The sequence below is a fragment of the Apis cerana genome, linkage group LG10, assembly GCF_029169275.1.
Source record: "Apis cerana isolate GH-2021 linkage group LG10, AcerK_1.0, whole genome shotgun sequence".
In the NCBI taxonomy this organism is placed as follows: domain Eukaryota; kingdom Metazoa; phylum Arthropoda; class Insecta; order Hymenoptera; family Apidae; genus Apis; species Apis cerana.
The window spans coordinates 12089066-12114880 of record NC_083861.1 but is presented as its reverse complement, the minus strand read 5'-3'; the positions used below and the strand labels follow the sequence as shown (position 1 = coordinate 12114880).

General features: G+C 22.4%; 3 protein-coding genes and 1 long non-coding RNA gene across 35 annotated transcripts; 1 reads left to right on the top strand and 3 right to left on the bottom strand.

The window, feature by feature from the left end:
• Positions 1 to 6: 6 nt before the first annotated feature.
• Positions 7 to 12885, top strand: LOC108002229 (RNA-binding protein 4.1). 28 transcript variants are annotated; one of them, XM_062080688.1, is made up of 9 exons: positions 192 to 684; positions 738 to 786; positions 2625 to 2648; positions 3122 to 3401; positions 3859 to 4131; positions 4255 to 4474; positions 4909 to 5163; positions 6653 to 6709; positions 9178 to 10016. In XM_062080688.1, exons 3-9 carry the CDS (start codon positions 2628 to 2630, stop codon positions 9215 to 9217), a joined length of 1146 nt encoding a protein of 381 aa, XP_061936672.1. In that variant the 5' UTR covers positions 192 to 684; positions 738 to 786; positions 2625 to 2627; the 3' UTR covers positions 9218 to 10016. The 28 variants fall into 28 exon arrangements, with proteins under 28 accessions (XP_061936689.1, XP_061936676.1, XP_061936685.1 ...); XM_062080684.1 differs by having other exon boundaries at positions 193 to 684; positions 3122 to 3464; positions 3817 to 4131; XM_062080694.1 differs by lacking the exon at positions 9178 to 10016 and adding an exon at positions 12288 to 12885 and having other exon boundaries at positions 196 to 684; positions 3122 to 3464; positions 3817 to 4131; positions 5029 to 5163.
• On the bottom strand, positions 4483 to 12288 carry LOC133666807 (uncharacterized). Its single transcript, XR_009831490.1, has 2 exons — positions 11221 to 12288; positions 4483 to 5150 (listed from the first exon to the last, which is right to left on the bottom strand). It is a non-coding gene; the product is annotated as an uncharacterized LOC133666807 (long non-coding RNA).
• Positions 12886 to 13713: 828 nt separating the features above from the next.
• On the bottom strand, positions 13714 to 18638 carry LOC108002209 (phosphoacetylglucosamine mutase). The gene is made up of 8 exons (XM_017063743.3): positions 16660 to 18638; positions 16309 to 16517; positions 16098 to 16168; positions 15377 to 15954; positions 15026 to 15307; positions 14749 to 14906; positions 14381 to 14689; positions 13714 to 14112 (listed from the first exon to the last, which is right to left on the bottom strand). Exons 2-8 carry the CDS (start codon positions 16401 to 16403, stop codon positions 13974 to 13976), a joined length of 1632 nt encoding a protein of 543 aa, XP_016919232.1. The 5' UTR covers positions 16404 to 16517; positions 16660 to 18638; the 3' UTR covers positions 13714 to 13973.
• Positions 18639 to 18672: 34 nt separating this feature from the next.
• On the bottom strand, positions 18673 to 25254 carry LOC108002255 (DNA (cytosine-5)-methyltransferase PliMCI-like). 5 transcript variants are annotated; one of them, XM_062080670.1, is made up of 17 exons: positions 25067 to 25254; positions 24291 to 24869; positions 23831 to 24194; positions 23429 to 23755; positions 23095 to 23247; positions 22562 to 23024; positions 22275 to 22474; positions 21593 to 22010; positions 21195 to 21518; positions 20909 to 21060; positions 20551 to 20779; positions 20445 to 20478; positions 20256 to 20367; positions 20044 to 20193; positions 19777 to 19943; positions 19447 to 19687; positions 18673 to 19248 (listed from the first exon to the last, which is right to left on the bottom strand). In XM_062080670.1, the coding sequence occupies exons 2-17, from the start codon at positions 24755 to 24757 to the stop codon at positions 19021 to 19023; spliced, it is 4029 nt and encodes a 1342-aa protein (XP_061936654.1). In that variant the 5' UTR covers positions 24758 to 24869; positions 25067 to 25254; the 3' UTR covers positions 18673 to 19020. The 5 variants fall into 5 exon arrangements, 4 of the variants coding, with proteins under 4 accessions (XP_061936654.1, XP_061936653.1, XP_016919322.1 ...); XM_062080669.1 differs by having other exon boundaries at positions 20445 to 20779; XM_017063833.3 differs by lacking the exons at positions 24291 to 24869; positions 25067 to 25254 and having other exon boundaries at positions 20445 to 20779; positions 23831 to 23874; positions 24036 to 24175.
• Positions 25255 to 25815: the final 561 nt, after the last annotated feature.

Here is a 25815-nt window from a genome sequence, read left to right as displayed (position 1 = left end):
TATCGTTAAATGAATTAAAGGTGGCAGTATGTAACACAAAACTTATTGCTTGCCGTCAAAAGTATTCAAGGTGGAAATCGTTGACGCCATTTCGTATCTCGTTTCGCTGATAGCGTCACGAAAGTTTTATCCCTTTTTACTTTAATTTAATTTCGCCAAAACGTCGCAGCCACATGTAAGTATTAATGTAATATTATAATAAAATATTTGATCATTAAAAGTATCTTTGAGGAATTTGCGACTTAATGGAGAGGAGATTCGCATATCGTCAGTTACTAGGGCACGCCAAGGGCCGGTTGTTTTTAGATATCTTTTTTTCTTCGTTGTAAGGTCGTATTTCAATTCTATGTTTTTAAAATTCAATCTGTAATACATTTATTTGTATTAATTCATTAGAATAATTATGATTGATTGAAAAAGTAGTTGACTATTTTTCTTTTTATCGATAAAAATCTGATAACTTCTATGGCCTTGAACAATATATGTATAAGCGTCTTTTATACATTTACCGGAAAGGAATGCAACTTCTCAAATTTTATTTAATTTCTTTTTTCAGCTATTTGAAGTTTACAAAATTTAGTAAATCAACTTCTTTCCTCATTTTATTAGAAAAAATATAAAATTGTTTTATTTGTATTTTAAGATCTGTTCTCAGATAATAAAAAACTGTCTAATAAGGATCATGTAAGTTTTATGCATTTTTTTAATATTCTTGAAATGTAGTTTCTTCATTTCAGGAAATTTCAAGGAAATGTTAATGCTTACATGTAACTATTTCTTCAAAAGGTACTAATTTTTAAAGCATACCTATATATGGACTTATACATATTTACAATTTCTTTTTTTTATTTTCTATTTTCTATGATTAATATTAATATTAAGTTTAAATAAAAAATATGCATATAATATAATTTATGAAATGTATCAAAAAATTATTTTAAAATATGAAGTTTTAATATTAAATTATATTTGTTTCATAAAAATTATTAATGAGATTTAGAATTTTTGTATAAACATATTTATTAAAAATATTACTGTCATATTTCATTAAAAATATTTCAATTTCGTATATATTTTGCATTTTTTATAAAGATTTATAACTATACATTGAGTTCATTATATTGATATTTAAAATAATTCAAAATATTGCTTTTTTTTTTATTATAAAGTATAAAAATAATATCATTAGAAAATCTATTCCTTAGACAAAAAGATACATGTGTATATTTTTTAATAATATACTTGTAATTGTTTAATATAACAGATTGCATATAATTATTTTAAGAATATGGAAATTATGTATAAATTCTCAATACATTACAATTTTTAATTTTCACAAATATAAATATAATTAAAAAATTAATTATTAAAAATAATTACTAATTAATTATTAAAAATAAAACAAATATAGAGTTTTAATGTATTAAATTATATTTTTTTCATAAAAAATATAATTAGTGAGATTTAGAAATTATAAAATTATAAAAAAAAATATTAATGTCATATTTCATTAATATTATATATTTAATAATATATATATATATTGCTAAGCTCAATGTTGTTCAATGTAGAATTTAAATAAATTTAGACAAAAAATATTCTAAAATTCTTTTGCAGTATACAGAAATATTATTATATTAAAAAATAAATTTTCTTTTATCTATTTTTTATTAAGTTCATTCATTTCTTCTTTCAATAGATTACTAGAAAGAAATAAAGTATATATTTTATCATGGTATCTAATTTCTAGTCAAATTATATTACATATTGCATTTTAATAAGAATTTTGCTTGTTAAGTCATTATTATCCCATTTATTTCTTAGCAATATTTTCATAAATAGAACTATCAGTTATACTTTAATAAATAATAAGTTCATCTAACAAAAATAAATGCAAATATCTTAGTTCTATTTATCTTACATCAATATAATATTCCTGCTATAAACTGTTTTGCAAATTGATCAATTTCAGTTCTATCCTTGATTAGAATATAAATCATCATTGTATCATCTTTTATTAGTTTATGGAATAATAATAATAATAATAAGAAGAATCACTAAACTTATTAAAATTATACGAACTGAATTGTTTTACAGGTAAAACTGTATTTATAGAAGGAATATATAAGAAAATTTCATGAATTTTTAAATATTATGCTACTATATATCATATATCATACTATCGGCTTAGTTTTTTTTTAATATTTGTAAATATAAGATTTCTTATTATGTTAGGTTTATGATTAATTTCCATATTCTTATGATTTATATATGATACATATTATATAGATTTGTATTTTATTATATTTTATTATATTTAGAGAATTAAAAACATAATTGAAAACATTTTTTTGTCTATAAATGTATAATTATAAATATTTTATATATTGTTGTATATATAATTATGTATACAATATATATATAATTATACATATATATGTTGTATATATAATTATATATAAAAAAAATATACAATACATTGTAAGCAATCCTCATAAATGTAAATTATTACTATTATTATTTAATGAATTTTAAATAATTGTAAATATAAAATGCAATCATTTAATAGTGTAATAATAATATATATAAGATAATAATTAATTACACTATTTTTTTATTTTCAGAAAATGGTTTCATCTAATCAACCGGTAAGAACAATGCTAATAGTAAATTGTCTTCCATTTTGTATTATTTAATGACCTCATTGTTTATTTTTCATGTATAATATTACTTTTTTCAAAAAAATGATTAATATAAATTGAATGGCACAATTTATTTATAGGTACGTAAAGTATTGTGTTTTTGTAATTTTTTTTATATATTTTATTAAAATCTTTTATAACTTATTGTTTATAATTATAATATATAAATTTTAATATAAGCTCAGTGATATCACATTATCATTATATTATATGATTTTTGTAATAATAGCAAAAATTTTGAGCAAGATAAAATCTCAAACAGACACCATACTTTCTGCATACAGGGGTATGGTCGATTTTAGAGGTACAATATAAACGTAATGTTTTCTTTAATAATTGGTATTTATAAATGCATGTATTATTAGTAAATAAAAAAATATGTCAATAAGTATTATTAATTGTATATTTCAATTTTACAGAGAAAGACAAAAATATTTGTGGGTCGGTTACCAGAAAATTGTCGCAACGATGAGTTGCGACAATTATTTTTACGATTTGGTGAGGTAACGGAATGCGATGTCATGAATCGGTATGGGTTTGTCCACATGGCACGTGAGGAAGATGCAGCTGCAGCAATCAAAGCTCTTCACAATTCCAACTTCAAAGGGGCAACAATCAACGTGGAACAATCTACGGGCAAATCACGTGGCGGAGGAGGAGGACGCAGGGATGGAGACAGAAGAGGTGGACCAGTGAGAGGTGGTAGGGGAGGACGAGACGGTGGTAGAGACGCTCGTCCTGGACCATACAATGATAGAAGAGGTTGGTATTTATTTTTATAATATTCTATTTTTATACAATTATTTTCTCATTGCAATTATAATTTTTAACATTATTCATTATAAGAAATTGTTCAATATTTAAAAATGTAATATATTTAAAATTTTATATAAAAAAATATTAATATGTTTTTTGCTATACTTTATTTTACATTAAATTTAATACATAAATTTAGTTTTCTTAAATATTATTAATATATACGAAATTAATATAATAATATTAATTTATAATATAGTATAAACTAATTACAATGAGAAAATAATAAATTATAAAATAAATATATTTTTATAATACAGACTAAAATACAAATTGGATATCTCGGCATGCTTTACAGTTCTTCCGATCCAACTCGTTGGTTACGATGGATCTGCTGCAGGTGGCGTCGCAACGGGGTACACCGATTACAATCGTGGCGCTGGAGACTTTAGTGGACGTGGAGCAGACTTCGGGACTGGATACACTGATCGTGGAGCATATGGTCAAAATGTGGGAAGCGCGGCAATGGGTTACACTTCTACGGCACCTGGAATGGGAGGAGGATATGGACCAGCAACTGGAGCTGTTGGAGGATACGGACCAACTGGAACAGCTGATTATGGTCGAACCGACTACAGTCGCGCTGCAGATTTTGGAGCCAGAACAGATTATGGTAATGATGATTAAAATATTTTAACGTAGAGATATTTTTGAATATTAAATATTTAATAAATAAATTTATTCAAATAATAATAAAAAAATATTAATATAATAACATAAAATATATTATTTGCAGTAGTTGGAGGTGGAATGACTGGGGATTTTAATAGAGGTGCACCAGGTCCAATGGATTATGGACGTACAGATAATTTTGGTGCAAATCGTACAGTTGATTATACAGCTAGAAATGATTATGATCGAGCTGCAACTGGGCCTATGAGAAATGGTGGTGGTGCAGTTGCCACTACTGGGTATGGAACGGGTTACACAGATGTAGGATATGATGAAAGTCATTGGTAATATATTTTATTTATCACATTAGATTTTATTTTATTGCATTTTTACTAATTTAATAAATTTTAAAAAATAATAAGTTAAATATTAAAGATTCGAATTAACAATTAGTAATAACTTTTCTTTTTATAAGATTCTATATGTTATATGTGTTTAAAAAACACATTTTTAATATTTGAAAAGTTTATATAAATCTTGACAATTTAAAAAAATATTTATAATAGAAGAATAAGTATTTTGTAGCATTTTAAAACATTTTAACGATAGTATAACGATTATGAATTGAAACTTTATTTTTATTCTAACCTGTAATGCTTATACTAATTTAAAAATTGCAACCATAGTATATCTTGAATTAATTATGCTTGAGAAAATTTTGGTGCATTATGCAGGATAGAGTGAAAATAGGTTAACATATTCCAATTATGTATGACAGGGGTTATCCGGGCGGGCCTGGGGATATGATGGGTGGGCCCGGGGGGGTAAGTCAGGGAGCTTCAATGGCCTATGACAGGAGGGATGGTCCCCCTGTTAATGATATGCCTCCATTTAACAGGCCAATGAGTACTGGACCCAGCTACAGCACTGGGGCACCTAGTTATAGTACTGGTCCTGGACCACAAGCAGACATGTTTAGTAGAAGACCTGGCAGTGCTGTCCCCAGTGGTGGATATCCACCTGTTGGTGGAGGGTAAGTAAAAAAAATTATTCATTTTATTATCTAAAATAAATAATTTTATATATTAAACGATATTATATACAGATTTTTATTTCATAAAATCAAACATATTACTATAAAATATTTTTTTTTTATTCATATTCTTTATTTATAATTTCATGATATAAAATATTATATAAAATTATGATGTACATAGTTACACATAGTATTTCATAAAATTAATATGAAACTTCAGGAATATATAATAATATTTATTAAAATAATTTAAAAAATCAGAATAAAAAAAATATGAGTTCAAATATCAATAATTTATAATTATATTTTTTCTAAGGAGTTATATTTTCAATTATATATGTGTAACAAAATAAAATATTTTATTTATCTGAAATTCAAAGGTCATTGCTTATTTAATAGTATCGATATTTATTCGCATCGATTAAGTATTTAAGTATTAAAATAAATTTTCTATTGTTGGCACAATAACAATAAGATATTCATTTTATCTTATTACGAAATATATATATTATTTATATATATAAATATATATAAATTTTGCTCATATATAGATAACTGAAAATTTTATTTGTCGATATTCTGCTGTTAAATGAAGAATATGTTGATATTTAATATGTTGCTCAAACATTGTATTGTTAGATAAGTAATGACCTTAAAGGTTAAAAAAAAAATACAAATACAATACATACTATGTTTCATTCAGCAACACTACAGAAGAATTTATATATTCTTTGTCATTTTAATATTAAAAAAATATTCATCGATATGTTATTTATTTATTTAATATTATTTAATAACAATTTAATGGTTTAATGGTTCTATAATCAATGATATTCTTTTTCTATTAGATTAACTGTACTATACTAATAGACTATTAAACTACATATTATATATTTCGAAGTATGATAAAATATATATACGTATATGTGCTTTGTATGGCGCGTGTGTATCCTTTTTTATTTTTTTATTCTTTTTTGTATACAAATTCATCTTTTTATAAATTTCTAGAAAGATAAAATCTATTATTATTTTTCTATTTGAATTATTATATTTTTAATTATATTTAGCAATAAAATCGAATTAAATTTTGTAAACAAAAAGTCAGATAAATTTTTGTTTTTACAAAAATATTATTATTATTTCAATTTATTATATAATTATTATTATATAATTAGTATATATAATTATATCATAAATTTGATTAGCAATTAAAACAAATTATTATTTACATAAAAATATAATTTTACATATTATATAACTATAATAGTTATGTAAAAAAATACAAATTTAATTTTTTTAATAAAAATGATTTATTAATGTTTTGCTTAAAAATATGTTGGAATTTAATATTAAAAAAATTAGCATTTTTGGAATTTGCAAATTTTTAATTATCTGTTTTGTTTGTCCGAAAAAAACATATATATATTTATATACATATATTGATATTTGTTATTCATTATCATAATAAATTTAATTTTTATTTCAGCTATACCGAAGGGTACGACAGACCAGATGCATATGGTCCTCCACGTGGTGGCGGACGGTAAGTCTTATTGTTATTATTATTATTTAACATTTACACTTATTACACCAATGCGTTTTTCAAGTGACATTGATCACACAGCGTTAAAGAGCGATATTAACTTATGCGAGTAATCGTTCGTTGTTTAGGCGACCACGCTCTTTTTGCGCAACGTTATTCGGTTTGATTGAACACTGATATCAGTGTATTTATATTTTGCGGATCGAGATAGGCTAAACATTTTCTGTAAAAGTATAAGATGTAACACTCAGCGCGAAATCAATATTTCTTGATCGTAGAAAGCGTATATTTGTGCATATAATGGTACAAGATTAATTTTTATTGTTGATAAAATATGAATAAATTATTCTGCGACTTTTCTAGTGTTGAGTGTAAAAGAGAACAGAGGTAGTTGTATATTTGAATATTTATTAATTATTACTCATATTAATTGATTTTTTAATGCAATAGTATTAAAATAGTAGTATATTTTAGTAAATATGTTATAGATATGTATTTATGAATATGTTTCTTAATATAATATTTTTGTGACGAAATACAAATCTTCATAATTTATTTATATATTAATATTTCTTATTATAAATTCAAAAAACAGACTTTAGATTTTTTAAATATTTTAAAAATATTTATATATACAAAAATTAAGTTATCAAAATAAAGTATGAGATACATATATGAAAATTAGGAAACTATTGTATAAATATATTATAATCAGAGAAAAAGGAAAACTTTGTCGTTGAATTATCTTATCAAAGAAAAAAAGAAAAAAAAATGGTTGTCATTGACATCAATTGAATATCTATATTTTTAAATAACTTTAATGGTTTAAAATCTTTTTTGTTAAATAGTTGACATTTTATTCAATTACTAGTATTTTTTTTAAGACAATTATAATAAATTCATTGAGATTTATAAAACTTATAAACAATATAAAATTTATGTACTTTGATATGAAAAAATGAATAAGCCATTAAATTATTTTGGAAGTTATGATGATATTATAATGGATAAGTTAAATTCAAACAAATGTAAAAAAAATATTATTAGATTAGTATTTCGTATTTGTGAAAAAAAAAATCACTTTTGCTTAATGCTACCTCTCTTCTTTTATGTACTCTGCGGTAAAAGTCCGCGAATTCAGCGTGTACGTGATTCGAGATATTTGCGATTAATCGAACAACTCGGTTCGGTAGATGGTGAAAAGTAAACCGTAATGCGTTACGACACACTGCGCCGTTAAACGACATGAATTTCGAAGATGCACGCCATCGATCTCTCTGTGCCTCGAAACCGCATCGGCCTTAGCTTTTTTAAAAAAAATATTCCACGTCGAAAAATGCGTATTACGTTTCGAGATATAAACGAGAGATGAAGTCCGGGTTGATTGTTTATAAAAATTGCGTTGCGTTATTTTGCTATTGCGCCTTTTGTCAACATAATTGCAAGTGATCAAGCAGCTAGCAGAACAAATTTTCAACGATCATTCAGAAATTCTTTTTTCGAATGTTCAAAACTTCTGAAATATTCATGAACGTTTAAACGAACGTCATCGATAATTTTTTGCGACAATAGCGAGAAATACTTGAATGTGCCGGTAAAATAGTTTTAAACATGTGACAACTTACCAGACCTGTGCATATATATCAGAACATGTTGCTTATATATGTTTCTTCAATTCAAATATAACGATTATATTATTTATATTTGTATTTTAATTATTATTTGCTTAAAAATTATCTTAATTATCTTAACGAAATTAATGGAATATTTTATCTTCATCGAATTTAAATGTATATTAGAAAATATTTTTTTTATATCTTTTTTTATATGCATTTTATTATTTAAAATTTTATATGGTGGTTTAAACATTAAATATAGTAGTTAAAACTTTATATATATATTATTTAAAAAAAAGTAGTATTAAAATTTCCTAATAACTTAACGATAGATTGTACATACATTAATTAAATTTTTAAATATAAATTATAATTTTTATGTAATTTATATGCAATTATTTAAAAACATCAATATCGAAATATCTCTCTCTTTCTATATATATATATATACATATATATATTATCTTTATTCGCTTTTATTTGATGGTATCATGAATGAAATAATAAATAAAAAAAATAATTTATTAAATCACATAGAAGAAATACAAAATAGCTGAAATAGTTCAAAAAATGTTTAGCCAGGTCTGTAAGTTGTATGTTATTCGGCAAATGTGTGTTACATGCGTTGCGAGGAAGTTCAATCGTTAAAATCAGGTATATCCATACGTGGTGTGATATTAAAAGGCGACAGTGTGAACGCGACACTGCCGTTGTGTAAGAAAGAGAATGAAAAATATAAAAGTAAAATATATTCGTGCATACCAGTGTTACATCTTATACTTTCCAGCTATTGTTGCGCCGAAAGGCGATGAAGAAATTAATACTGCGATTTTTCATTTTTTGACCTTTTAGCTTCCCAGGTCCGGCAGACGCGATGCCACCGAGGTACTAAAAGCGTACACTAAAGCGAATACTAAGCGCATGCGAAAGGCTCCCTTAAAAAAAAATGCCTCTTTAGTGGTGGTCATTCGCTTACGGAATCGAAAACCTAGGAACTGCCCTGCGTCCGACATACAGAGTCCATACCATTACATACGATACTATGTATAATGATATAGATATGATATAACGATATAGATACGATCTAACGTTTAACACACTAACTTAAGGTACGGTAAGAATAAGGAGCACATCAATCAGCAACATAATGAATGAATTAATGAAATAAGCAACTACGATTATTTGAAGATAAGAAAGAAGAAGATTGAATTCCTGACTGAAGTGAACTTTGTAATGTGGAATCAAGAAATTTTATATATCGTTCATTTTTTCCAGCAGATAGTGGATATATATTCTTTTTGTGCGATTTGTGTTCGTAGTTTTTTTTCCTGATATTTCCAATGTTTTTCTCTCTCTATCTCTATCTTTCTCTCTCTTTTTCTATCTCTCATAGTGGTACAACTCAATGCTAAAGGCATGGGTTGAATTATCTTTTATCTATCTTAAGTCACATGATTATTACACATTAGTAGGATAGATGATTTCGTTATAAGTTTGTAATATTTAGCATCAGCAAGATGGTGACTTAGGCTATTAAACAAAAAATGCTGTATAATCTTTTTTTTTTTTTACACGTAAGAACTTGGATAATGTTTTAAATGTTCATTAATAAAGCAAAGAAACGTGTTTGCAGAATTTATCAATGTACCTCAACGGAATGAAAAATAAAATTCAAACGTATATGTCTTTAAGTCTCTTAGCTTGAATATTTACAAGTACATTTTCCTCGTTACAATTTCTTTATAAATACCTTATTATTCGCAAAATCTCTATATCAAATTCTCTTATACATGCTAAATAATTAATCAAGATTTATTTTTAACTTTCGATTATTCATCACATTTTTATTTCTTTTTTAAATAAATTTTTTTTATCAAAGTTTCTTCTACTCTTTATTGAAATATGCGACATCGACTAATGGATACATTAAAAGGAGACCATCGAAGAAATTTATATACAAGACCAACTGAAACATGATTTATTCCTTTCTCGTTCTTCGGCAAAACAATCTAGGTATTATTAGCGCGCGTTTATACGCGATATAAACATATGATAGTTATTAGAATGACGTTTTGCATTGTAAAATTGTTCTTTCTCTCCTTCCTTTTCTTCTTTCTTTCTTTCTTTTTCTTTCTCTCTTTTTTTCTTTTTTCCTTTCTTTCTTTCTTTTATCCAAACTTCAGTACAGGGATATTGAATATTATTAAACAAATATATTAATGAGCATGCAATATTAAATACAAATATATTTTAAATCAAGATCAAGTGTTTATAATATTACTATTATTTTTACATAATAATAAGTTTCATATCATTCAATAATAATTAAATATGTGCACAAATGCAACAATTTTATATTAAATATATAATTCATGTAGCATCAAGGTAACATATTTTTTTATTGTTAAAATTTAATGAAATTTATTTTTTGAAAAAAATTCTTTATTCTTTATATGTGCTTATAAGTAAAAATGCCTTTTATTAAATTTAATTATTTGTTATTTCTCAAATAAATAATATCAAAAGTGAAAATATATTAAGTTTCTATGAAGATATTATAAATTTCTTGATCTCGATCATTAAAATTAAAGTAGTGATTGCAAGTAAAGTAAATTGCAAAAAAAATTCATGTTATTTTTATATACAATATGGTATTTTAAGGAACTTCAAAATGTATATAAAAGGATATGTAAATTTATAAACTTATTAAACTTTTAAAAATAGAAAAACATAAGAAATGCAGAACGTCATTTAACTTTTGATGGTATCTACATGACTTGTACTTAGACAGCGTAATCATGAATTGTGCGACGAATTGCGCGTAAATACAGCGCACTCTAATCCTGGTGGCATATCAACGTCAAATTATTGAAGAGGCGATATCAAGTCGCTTACCTATGCGTGTGGCCTATAGATGCGACTCTGGTGAATAATGCAAGCTTCGATTTGCGGATAACGTGCTACAAATTGCGTTTGCGCTCAAAACTGGCGGTGCTTTGAATTTAAACAGAAGGTATGTTCAACGCGTGCGCCATTTTACTCTTTGCTCGTTAAAGCAAAAAAAAAAAAAAAAAAAAAAAAAAAAAAAAAAGAAAAAAAAAGTTATAATGATAATGAAAAAAAATGAAAACAGAACGCGCTTATTGCGCGTATTGTGTCAATTATCGGTTATTGCGACGCTGAAAATTTACAATTAAAAACTACGAAAAAAATGTTCCTGCAATCGTCGATTATAATACCGTTGCGAAGATGCTGCGATGGCGAATGCTTTTAGCATTTAATACGCGTTAATTCTAATTCCATCTGTTAGCAAATTATCGATTTTTTTTTTTTATTTGTATCAATAATATGTTGTCATACGTGGCACGAGTCAAACTTATTTTATTCCGAATGTGTGTTTCATCTCGAAAATTCTATATCAATAAATTTTTTATTTTTCTTATATTTTTTTACTATTAATTTTGATCGATTTAATTAATTTTTAATTTTTTCAACATGTTTTTAAATCAATAATATAAATAACGAAAATATCATATATAATATCATATATATAAAACAAATTATTAGCTGTTGTATTCTTCATTAATCTATATATTTTCAATACAACATTTTAATTATTTTAATTACGTTGTATTTAAATTGACTCAATAATATGTCATTATTTGCCACAGATTTTTAATCAATTATTAATTATTAATAAATTATAATATATAATATTTTTAAAAAATTAAAATTGAACATAAAAATTATCGCAGTGAACATTTACTATTTCATATTTATAATCAATATAATGTGGATGGAATTAGGACTAAATTAATGCGAATATAATGAACAATATATCAAAGAATAAATATAAATAAAAAAAATTTACTTAGTTTAAGATCTCATGATGATATGTATGCTCATATTTATATGAGCTTCAAAAATGTATTGTGCATCAAATAATATAATCTTTTTGATAGATTACAAGCTGGATGACGAGACACTGGACATTGAGATGAACTCAGATTGGAGGTATGAATCCTAATAATATGAAGAAGCCAATCCTGTACTCAAATCGATGGATTTATTCTCTCAAGGAAAATACTTACAACAACATTAAAACAAAAAGGATGCAAATAAATGAAGAAAAAAGAATTTTTATTTTGATAATAAATGAGAAACATGTAAAGATATAACATGTAATAATTAAACATCATAGATTATTTCCTTAAAATCTATTATTTCTATAATTAATTATTATATTATTTTTAATTGAAGAAATGATTTTACTTTCTAAATATAAAAAATTAATTTTTATTTAAAAATTTTTTTTTTTAATTTAAATTTAACTTTTTAATTTAGAGAAATAATTTATTTACAAAAAGTTTTTAAACAGATATGATAAAATATTTCTAATAAAAAAAATGATTCTTAAAAATAATTATTTATTATATAAAAGTAGCATTCGAACTTAATAAAATATATAAATTTTAGCCAATATAATCATTCAATTAATGTATTTATTATGTATATATGCTTTGCATATAATTGAATAAATAAAGTTTAAATAGAAAAAAAGTTTTTTAGATTGTTCATATCTATAAATTTTCATATATTAACAAATAATATTTTTATATTTAATATTTAATACATAATTTCTGTCATTTAAAAAAATAAAAATAAATATTTTACAAAAAATATTCGTTAAATAAAATTGAGATTAAAATAAAGCCAAGGTTAATATATAGTATATTAATATATCCGTGAAATATTCTTGAAGATTCGATTCTAGAAATTAAAACAAACAAAAAAGTTAGTATATAAAAATATCAATTGAGATTTCTTATTATTTATATATTATTAAATTAAATTATTAGTAATTTAAATTATTCAAATCAAAATTGAGATGGAACAAGAAAGTAATGTGATAGGAATAAAATTGTTTTATTCTATTTTTATCTGATTTCGATAACTCAAACTTTAATTGATAACTTAATAGATAAATAATTTAAAAGATAAGCAATCAATCGGTATTTTTAAATTCAATTTTTATATTTATTTTGATCTTTAAAATATCAATTCTCTTAAAATATTCTACGAATATATTAATACAGTGTATACATACAAAGTGGGATTAGATTCATGACAGAATTAAAATAAGAAAAATCTTAAATAAAAAAATAAATCTTAATTTATTTATATTAAAAATATATAATATATTACATATTAATTATATTATTTATTGTATTATAAAGAAACTCTACAATAAAATTAGTAACAAAAATATTTATTTTTGCAATAGAAATATAAAAGTAAAAAATTACATTATTATGTAGATATTAATATGATTATATATTATATTTCATTACATTAATAAGAATAGATATGAAAATAAAAAATAACTAATTGGTTTTTATATACATATATTTTTTATATATAGTATATATGATCTTAATTTTCATATTTGTACTTTATGAATATTTATTATTTATTATATAATGTTTCTTTATAAAAAATATAGTAATTTTTAATAAATTAATAAAAGACATTTTTGTAAAGATTTTGTAAATTTATAATAAATTTATAAAAATTATAATTATTATATATAAAAATTAAATGTTAATACAAATGTTATTTTTATATCGTAAACAATATAAAATTATTTATTATTCAAATTGAGGTTTAGGTCCAATTCCACCTGCATATTTGTATACTAATGATGCCACATCAATAATTAATTTATTAAGATCGTATAAATTTTCACATTCTGCATATATTCGTACTACATCTTCAGTTCCTGATGGTCTAAAAATAAAAATTTTTATAATTAATAAAATATTAATTCTTTATCGTAATTGTTATTATTTGAATATTTGAATCTAATAAGACCATTGAAATTTATATATAAAAGATATTGAAAGTTTAACTAAAATAATCATATAAAAATAAAAAATTATTAATAAATATTTACTAGAAGAATAATATTTCTCATGAATAATAATAAATAATCAGTTTTATTAGAAACTTTTTTGAATACTGTATATATGATTATAATAATAATTATATATATTACCTTACAAAAGATCGTCCTCTTTTATATCGCAATATTACTTTATCAATTTCGTCTTGTAATCCTTCAGGTGTTAAACATTGTCTTCCTGCATTAGTTGTTGTTATAACATTTTTATCATTAACTTTTATCATTAATTGTTTATTTGGTAAATCTGTGTACATTTTTTCCCATTCCATAATATTCCAACCTTTTGCATGCAAAATTGTTTCTACTAATAATAAATCACTAAGAGCATCTCCAACTGTTTGATTAATTATATCTATTATATTTTTTAATTTAGAGGCAGCTGCTTTCTCTTTTATAGACCGTCTATAATGTGTACATATATATATTTTTTAATACAAAAGGAAAATTTTCATACTACTTACTTTGAATTTATAATAGCTTTCTTAATTGCTTCGATAGTAGTTTCTTTAAAAAGTACTGTTCCATGACCATTTGCTTCAAAATATATTCCTATATCAAATTCTAATGCTTTATTATGTAGATATTTAATACCAGTTGAAACACAAGAAACTGGAATTTGCTAAATAAAAAATTGTAAAAATAAATATAAATTTATATCTATATCATAAAAAATATTGATTATATATAAATAAAATATATGATTTTTAAAATAAACAAAAAAACATGAAATATACATACCAATATATTTGAAATGTAATCAGTAGAAGCACCATTGGCATATGCTGTTTGTACTAAGCCAATTTGAAATGATAAATGACTTTCTTGTAAAAGTTCTTTAAGATATGTGGCAATAAGTGTTGCTATTCGATCACCATCCAAAAGATGAAATTTATCATTTTTATCCAGATAAAAATAAATTATTCTATCTGCATCACCATCTATGGATACACATCTAACATTTGATTTAATAGGAATATTTACCGGTGGTGCTTGATGCACTTTGACATAATCAGCTCCACACTACAATAAATTATTTAAATAAGTTATAATGTTTAAAGTCAATGAATGTATTATAAAAGTAAGATATACCATATAATTTAATTCTCCATTTCCATCATTATACATATTAATTGCAATTGTTTTTCCTAGATAATTTTGAAATTCTTTTGTAGCAATAGCTCCAACACCATTAGCAGCATCTAATAATAATTCTGCGATATACTGCTCATTATTAATTTTATCTTTTCTTATATGTTTAAATGCTTCTGATAATTTTTCATAATAACCATGTAATGTAGGCATACCATAACTACCATCTGTATTAATACATACAACTAGATAATGCAATTGAGGAGTTGTAACTATACCAAAATCTTTTACAATTCCATTTAAGGCTTGAATTCCTGTAATAGCAGCATTTAATAATGCTGGACTACTTTTTCTAGTATCTCTACCAGTTATTACAGTTGCATTTATAGACATATTAATATTTTGTTCTTTTATAATATGCTTTATCATAGAAACTAAATTTAAATCTTCTGTATTAACTAAGTTAGTAGCTATATGTTCCCAAGTTGCTTCTAACATTTCACCAGCTGGATCTATAAGTTTTACACCATTATCACATTCAAGATTATGACTTGCCGTAATCATTAAACCAATTGCAGCTATAAAATATTAAATATATTTAAATAATGCTAAAAGTAAAATAAATAAAAAATACAAAACAATAAAAATATTTTATAATATCATGTAGCATAAAAATAGTTTATTATATAAAATTTATTTTTATATTTATATTTAAACTTACCATTTTTAACTTTAGATCTTAATACTGCTAATAATCCCATTCTATATAAAACATGTCCTAGAATATCTGCCCTAATAAAACAATTAAAAATATGTACATAATTTAATGATAAATTTAAAAATGAATGAATGTAAACTTAATTTAAATATAAATTATTATTCAATATTAAAAAATTGAAATTGTTACTGATATATAAAAATAAAATAATTACTTTGTTCTAAAACCAGCTGTTCCATATTGAATATTATCACTGGATTTTTTCATATAATTGATATTAACAATATTTTCTAATTGAGAAAATTCCATTGTTTATTAATTTTTTATATGAAAAAATATCTGTATAAAAATTTTTCTTCGCGTATATAATACCTTTTGTTACCATATGGATTAAGTGAATAAAGTGAAAGTAATATTGCAATGCTAAAAATATTAGAGAATTTAAAAAAAATGATTAAAATAATTTTTCAGAAATATAATTTCTGAAAATCTATATTAATATTAATGTTTATTACAAAGAATTACAATAAAAAATTATTTAATATTATTTAAATATAAAACTAACCTCATTTAGTAATTTTTTCTTAATTTTTTAATAAATTTTTAATACTATTAATTTTTTTTTTTAAATTTTCTCATTATATTAAATTTATATAAAATACTTATTTTTTAAATAAATTATAAATCATTCATTATACATCATTAAAACTGAAATACTATATTATCATTATTATATTCTTATCAGATTAAAGAATTTATCATTTTGATTTTATCAAAACAGATTAATAAGAAATAAATCAAAAAATGAAATTAATATAAAAAAAAATAATTCAATACAAATAATTCTTTTTAATATATTTATTTTGTGATATATATGATGTACAATATATGAAAATTGTACATATAAAATATGTACCAAATTTTATAAAAGATTCATAAAAAGGATATTATATAATATAATGTACATTAAAAGTATTATCTTCAACTGAATTATGAATAAAAATTCTTAAATATAATATTAAGTTATGCTATTATTTTTTTATATTATTTTTAAATATTACTTTTTTCTTATTATTTTATCAGCTAAAATAATTATTCGTGAAATGAAAATAAATAAAGAATATGACATTATTCAATTGTATCTTTTAAAAATGCTTTATCAGATAATAAATAATAAAAAAATAAATTCGAATTATCGGAAAGTGAATTATCGATAGCATTGTTCTAAATAAAATTCGCACTTCTATTTATTTTTATTTATATTTTATTATATTTAAATTAAAAATAAATTAATACATATTTATACATTAATATATATAATCTTATTATTCATCTTTACATTTCTATATACATTTTCACTTAAAAAATTTTTGAATTATAGTTAATTTAATACATTTCTTTTCCACATTTCAAATTCCATTCTAATAAAATAATTTTACTGATAAAAGCAACGAATCAAAAGTTTTCGATCAACACCGGTTCACGTTTGAATCTGAAGCTTCGATTTGTTGTTAGCATAGCAGATTATGCAAGGATACAAGGTTACAGACATTATTATTCGAAAAGGATCAAAAACATTAATATTTTTAAGGATGATATATAAAAAAATCATTAATTATATAGTTTTCTACTTAAAATTTCAATATTTCTAAGTTTACAAGAGTTTTAAGCAACTTTGTATTGATTTTAATGCAAATTTTTTTTAGAATCTTAAGCACAAGTCTCTAATACATAATTAAGTATCAAATAATTAATTTATTTATTTAAATCATAGTAAAATTGTAAGTAAAATTTATATATAAACCTATAAATTTTAAATGTATATAATCATATTTAAAAATAAATTTTATAGTAATGAGAAATTAATAAATCTTGTGTATTATTAATTGATTCGATATAATACATTAATTGACAATAAATTATTTATTAAAGAGAATTTTGTAATAATAATAATAAAAATAAAAATTGAAAATCTCATTGAAATTCTAATTTCAAAATATGAATTTGAAAGTACCAAAATTTTTAGTAGAAAATAATATATTACATATATGAGAAATTAATGAATTTTTAATATGGCATCTTCAATTTTTTCATTATTAATTTCTATGATGTATTAATTGTTAAGAAATAATTAATTGAAAAAAATTTTATATTAAAATTGATGAAAAATTTATTTAAAGTTCTAGATTCAAATTTAGAAGTAAAGAAAATTTTATAAAAAACAAATAATTAATGAATTTTCTAAATGCTATCTTCGAAATGGAGAGAAACTCTCTATCTTCGCACGATGTTATTTTATCCATAATTTTGAACATCTTATATATTTTGCTATGCTTTTAATAAGTTGAAGCTTTTAATACCTAAACTCAAGAAACTTTTTTATTATTGTCATACTTATCGATAAAATATTTTTTATTAACAATTAAAATAGAATTTAAAAAAAAAAATAATAGATTATCTATACTTTAAAACAAAGAATACTAATACTATTATCAACTAAGAATATATGAATAATAAAGAAATAAATAATAAAAGATAAATAAAAAAAGACATATGTATATAAAACAATAAAAACAATGTTTATACAAAAATCAAATTTAATATAAAATATATAAATAATATAAAATTAAAATTTTTAAAAATATATTAATATATTTACAATTAAAGAGAATATAATGAGAAATTTTAAACAAATAAATAAATTATATAATAATTTAGAAAAACATATTTAATTATAGATATTTATTATAGATTAATTATAGATATAATTTATTAATAATAATAAATTATATCTATTAATAATAATAAATTATAATAAATCATAATTAAATTCATTCTTTTAATGTTTTTCTATATTTCATCACACAATTTTTTAAATGTTTTTTTTATTTTTTATTACTTATTCCAAATTTAAATCAATTAAGTTTTAATCATTTTGTATTTTTATATCAATTTCAGTTATATCTTTGTTTTGTATACAATTCCTTATTTCATAACCAATAGCTACTCCTAGTGGTGGAGGAACTGCATTTCCAATTTGTCGATGTTTATCGAGTATATTGCCATAAAAACGAAAAGAATCTGGGAATCCTTGAGACCTAGCACATTCACGCACACTTACTACTCGAGTTTGTACTGGATGTAATACACGACCCTTGAAAATGAAATAAATTATTTACTTTATATAAATTTTAATTAAAATTAATATTTATATTTTAGAGATATAAATTTATCAAAGAAAAAGATATAATAAATAGAATTAGATTATATAGGCTTGATATAGATATAAATATTTAAATATTTATAGAAATTATAAATATTTAAAAAAATTTTAAATAATAGTTTTATATACTTGTTTTCCCATAGGTTCAGGATTTGTAATAGTTGTACTAAAATATCCATTCCATTCTAGTCTACCATATAAACCTGCCCAATGATTATGACGATTTCCCGTATGTGGTAAACACCATGGAATTAAAGTATTAAATTGTCTATCTGTAGGATCACATGATTTTCCAGTGCAACAACAACATACTCCACGATATGCTCCCACAGAACTCTTTCCAGCTTTTTTATCATCATGAGTATATTCTCTTGAATAAAAATTAGACATGTAAAATATTTTTCAACATTAAAAAAACTTTGAAAATCATATTTTAAAGATATAAATACAATTACTTACAATTTTTTACAATAAGTACCATCACTTAATCTAACAGCAATATTTGGTAAATCCCGCCAGTCAGAACCACTCGCAATTGGAATATGAGCCATTCTTGCTTCTACAAGAGGTGTCATTTCTTTACATATATGATCTCTTAATAATGGTTGATACTGTTTTCCTCTCATCTAAAAAAAAAATTTTAAATATATTATAATAAAAGAAATTGCTATCCATACAAAAAGTATATTTTTTATTTTTTTTTAAATATTTTTATGAAATTATTACTTTTCTTTGAAAATGTGTTGTTGGTTCATTTGTATATGACATTTCTTCCTTATTCCAACCATTTTTAATTTCTGGTAAATCAAACATTGCATCTTTTACACTAATTGTCCTAAATGGTGCAGAATCTATCCAATTACAATTTGAGCTATACTGAAATATTTAATAAATGTAACAATATAAAATATAAATGATTATCTTTATATAGTATTTACCTTTTTATTATCAACTAATACGCTTAATTGGCAAGCACGTTTACTAAAAACATGTGAAGGTTCCGGATATTTTGGTAGCATTTGTCCAGGTGCAGCAGCTAGAATTATCATTCTAAATAACATGATAAAATGATATTAAAATATGAAATTGTTATGAATATATATATTTGAAATAAAAATAAAAATAACCTTCGTCTTGTTTGAGGTATTCCATAATTTCCAGCTTGAAGAATACCAAATGTACATTGATAACCCATACGAATTAAACATCTTAATGTTAATTTTAAAACCATACTTCTCTTGAAAGAAACAAAATTTCGAACATTTTCCATAATAAAAAAATTAGGTCTGTAGTAATCACAATATGATAAATATGAAACAACAAGAGAATTCTTGAATAAAGAATATTGACGAGAATTGAAACGATTCATGCCACTAAAACCTTGACATGGTGGACCACCACACAATAATTCTACTTGCCCTTTCTGTGGAAGTTTTTGACCAATTTCATTTGTTGTTTCACCCTGAAAGATATGTAATTAATTCACTATATTATCATTAAAAAAAGACAATATAATATAAACTAAATATAAACTACATACAAATTATATTTATCTAAAAAAGATAAATTATAATTACAAAATTATATTTACATTCATAACTTTTTTTAATAATACATTACAATCTTCTATAAATACTGTTGCATTAGGATTATTTAATCGATATGCATAAGCAGCAGATTCTTCTTTTTCTATAGCCCAAAGATTTTCAGCTACACCAGCTTGATGTAAACCTTCAGATAACCCTTTAAAACAATTTAATTAAAACATTTATTTTTCTTAATATATTATATTGATTTATTATATTGAAATCAATAAAAATATAATAAATTATACAAAAATATATTAAATTTTGCAAAAAATGCAATAAATTACATACCACCACAACCAGCAAATACATCTAATGTTTTTAATTTTTCTGATATTTTCTTATATTCAATAGGTGTATTAACAATTGCTCTTTTTTCACTTTCCTCTGTTTTTTTCCCTTTAAATTTTAAATTGCCTTTACTTTTACCACATTTACCAATACTAATAGCATGATATGGTGGTTCATCAAATGTTTTTTCTTGTACATTATAAGCTTCATTGAAATAAAATCGATATGGTCCTGCAGCAATCCATTCTTCGATAGATTGATTTAAATTCTCAGAATAAGCAAGATAGCATTTTCCAACAACTTTAATAAATTTGATATTGCATACTACAAAATTATTATATATGTATCAAAATATTATGTATGATATTATAAAGAGAGAAAAAGATATCATAATATACCTTCATTACTCCAATAAACCATATTTAGATCTGCTTGTTCCATTAATGTAGAACTTCTATGTGTATTTTCTGGTCTATATAATTTATTTACCATAATATTAATGTCAGAAGGTGGAACTAACATATCATTTGTATTGGCGAATATTTTATTTATATATCCTATACAAAAAGGATCAGGAGTATCAAAATTTGAACCTTTTATATGATCAGAAGATTTTCTATAAAATTCAGGATACATATCTTCATCTACATTTTCTTTTTTAAGTTTTAAAACATCTTGATATGTAGTTTTATATTTAAAATTGAAAACATCTGGTTGTAAAAATACAGTTGTTCCAACTCTATAGTCTTCCCCTTTGTACTTTACTAAACCATAAATAACTTCTTTGCTATTTTTTTCTTCTATTCGTTCATATACCTTGAAATATAAAAAATATGAATAATTATTGAAAATAAGGAATTAATATTAAATAAATATTAAGTATAGTTTCTGTCATCCAATAAAAAAAAATAAATAATATAAAATTATTTTATATGCTATATGATATATATATAATATATCATTATAAATCTTCAATATAAAATATTACAAAATAATATTTTAATTATCCTAATATTATAAACAAAATTTATTTTAATATTATAATATAAACATTATCATTACAACATTAATTTTATATACCTTTGGTGTATTGAACTGTTCCAACATATTTAAACGAGTACATGCAGGACAAAATCGATAACTGTTTTTTTTATGAAAATATTTTATATCAGGTACAGGATCTTCAAATCTAGCCGTTTCGGGTATATAACGCTTTTGAAAAAAAAATGTTTTACCATCTAGATCTTTTACATCATTTTCAAAATTTAAATCCATATTACCTATAACATAAAATAATATAGAATAAAAAATATTATTTTTGATCTTAATATTCGTATTTAAAACTTCATTAAATATTAAATATATACCTAATTCACTCCAATTTTTTTGTATTTCTTTAAAAATAACAGTACATTTAGATCTGACAGATTTGAAGGGTATATCATCACAGTCATCGCTCAAAAATAGTTCTATAGGATCTGATGTTTCTCCAAGAATAGTATCATTTCCTCTATGCAACCAATTTGCATGAAATTGTTTTATACCATTTTTATTTTCCCACATATAAATAACTTTAGCAACATGAGATGGAATTGCTGGATTTCTTGGTTCTACAAGTACATAATCATTTATTCCTATTTCTTCATCACCAACTATAACAGATTTGTAATATGTTTTTAAATTTTCATTGGCAATTTGATCTCCTATCCATATAATCTCTTTTTTGAGTTCTTTAAAATCTTTTTTTTTGCTTTTGTCTTCTTCAATTTTTTTATTTTCCATTAAAATTTCATATTGATCTTCATTTTCTGGATCAGAATCATCCGCTTCCTAAAAATACAAAATATTATATATATACACAATTATTTAAATAATAATTATATTAAAAAATAATTCTTACTTGAATAGCCATATTTGGACATCTTCTTTTAACACAAGCTTGCTTACTTCTTCCAGTTCCTCCAAATTTAATCATATCTTTACAAGCATTACAAAGACCACAATCAGGTTGTTGACAATGTTCACATACTCCACATCTTTGTCTTTTAGGTCCCTAAAAGTATAATTACATAAAATTTATTTTTATTTATTTTTTTAAATATGTAATATATATGATACAAAATGTAACAAAAACAGTTTCTATAATATTTTATTATGATTATATTATAATCAGCAATGCATTCAATTGTTTAAAAAATCATTCTATATTTTAAATAAAAAAAGTAAATGCTTACCATTGTTATCTTATCGTCATGTTTAATTAACTGATCTGTAAATATATTTTCAAACATATCACTAACTAATTTTGTAGTAGTTGCTTTTGTCCAAGCAGGTTTTCTAACTTTTTGTTCTCTAAGTTGCGTTCGACGGAAAGTTATTCTTTTTCCTAATGTAACGCCTGCAAGATTTGCTAATGCGCGCATACAAGGACTTGTAATAAGAAGTGTATCTTCTGGGTCAGCAGAATTATCAAATGATAATACTTGATCACATATAAATTGTGCATGTCTTAGTAAAGAATCTTCAGTAAATTTTGACATATTTTTAGGTGGTACTATTGTCTGTAAAAATTATATAATTTTAATATAAAATAAAATATATTATTCAAAAATTCTTTAATAATGCTCTCAAATTACTTGAAATTTATTAAGTAAATCTTCGTAGCTGGGATTAATTTCATCTAAAAGAAATTCGATAACCAATTTACTCATATATATTTTTTCTTTAACAATATCCATAAAAGGAGCATATTCTTCAGATGGATCCATTAAAATATATTCCGCAAATGCTGTATTGAAACCTATAAGAGCCAGTTCTCCTCCATCAAAACCAGATACATACCACTCATTTATTGGACCCATATCTTTTGTTGGTACTCCACCCTCTGGTGATGCATCTTCTTCATAAATAGCTTTTATATAACCAGAAAAATATAACATTACATTTTTTTCTATAAGTCCAGTATCAAAAGCACATAAATGGCCATTTTTATCATAAACACTAAAATTAGATTATTAGAAATTAGAAATTAAAAATAAAGTTATATAAAATTTTTACAAGATATATCAAATTATTCATAAAATAGAAGAATCTTACCTGAAATAAGTCAATTTATTTTGAGGACGCTGATCACTTTCATGTATGAAAGATTCAGTTCCATTAAATAAACATAATTTTGGGTCGATTAAAGCAATTTCTTCATCTACAGCACCATTCGGATGACCCAGATAAAATTTTATTTCATTTAATTTTTGACGACAATATTCACATTTATTATGAAACATATTTATATTTTTAATTTGAGGTGTTGGTAATATATTAATATCTGTAAGTTTAGCTTTTTTTTCGATGTGCTCATCTAAATATTCCTCATCCGTCTTTGGATCATGATTTTCTTTATTTTGTTCACTTTTTTGCAATATATTATTTTCTGTTTTTATATTTTGTAATTTTTGTATGTCTTCTTTATTAGTTGCATTCATTTGCTTTTTTTTAGCAAGTTGTTTAGAAAACATATCAATTATAGATGTTTGTCTATTAAATTTTGATGTATTAGACTTCATTGTAATATAATTTAAAAAATTTAGAAATGTAGAAATATTTCCACTATTTCTCTTGTTATGATAATATTGACAATTTTAAATCATGTTTGAATTAATTATTTCTAAAATATTACTAAAAAAAATAAATAATTGTTATAATATATATAAAAAAAATTTTATATTATATACTTATATTATATATGTATATTATATTATGCAAGAATTTTATTTACTTAATAAATAAATAAAATATAACATTTTAATTAAGTTTGTCTTATTAAATAATATATAGATTTGGCAAATAATAACTAATTTAATAAAAAATAATACCTTATAATTTGATTTCTATAAAAGAATATAATGTTTTATTTAAGAAATTCATTATAATTTCTAAAATTTAGATCTACACAAATATAAAAAGAATATTTATTCCAATTTTTTATCACGAATAAGATTTCTTTTATATATTTTATATTCTATTATAAATATTATATATATTATATATAATATTAATTTTTTATATAAATTTCATAGATTTTTATAGACTTTATTTATACACAAATACACTTTATATGAAGTACTCCTTCTTAATTTACAAAATTATAATCAAAATTTGTTTTTATTTAAAATCATATATTTTTATACTTAATTTGCATATAACATTTTAATCCACATTTAAAATACTGTAAGCAATTTAACTTTTATATTCGTTACTCTTTTCAAGAAATGTTTAACGATTTCCATGTGTTTATTTTCCCGCCTTTAAAGACTATATAAAAAAATTTATTATATATTATATGTATATTATATGTTTGCGTATTGTATATATTTTGTATATTAATTACATTTAAATTTAAAAATTAAATAATAAAAACAAAGTTTAAATTTTTTAAATTCTTTTTTATTAATTTTAATATGAATCCAAAAATGACAGTTTAAATTATTGGAATTAAATAATTTAAAAGTTTTTGCATCTAAGTTTCGCATTTTTAGGGACTTTTCTGAATTATATGATGCCATATTGAATTTTTATTCAATTTATAATAAATTTATAATAAAAATAAAAATATGTATAAAAT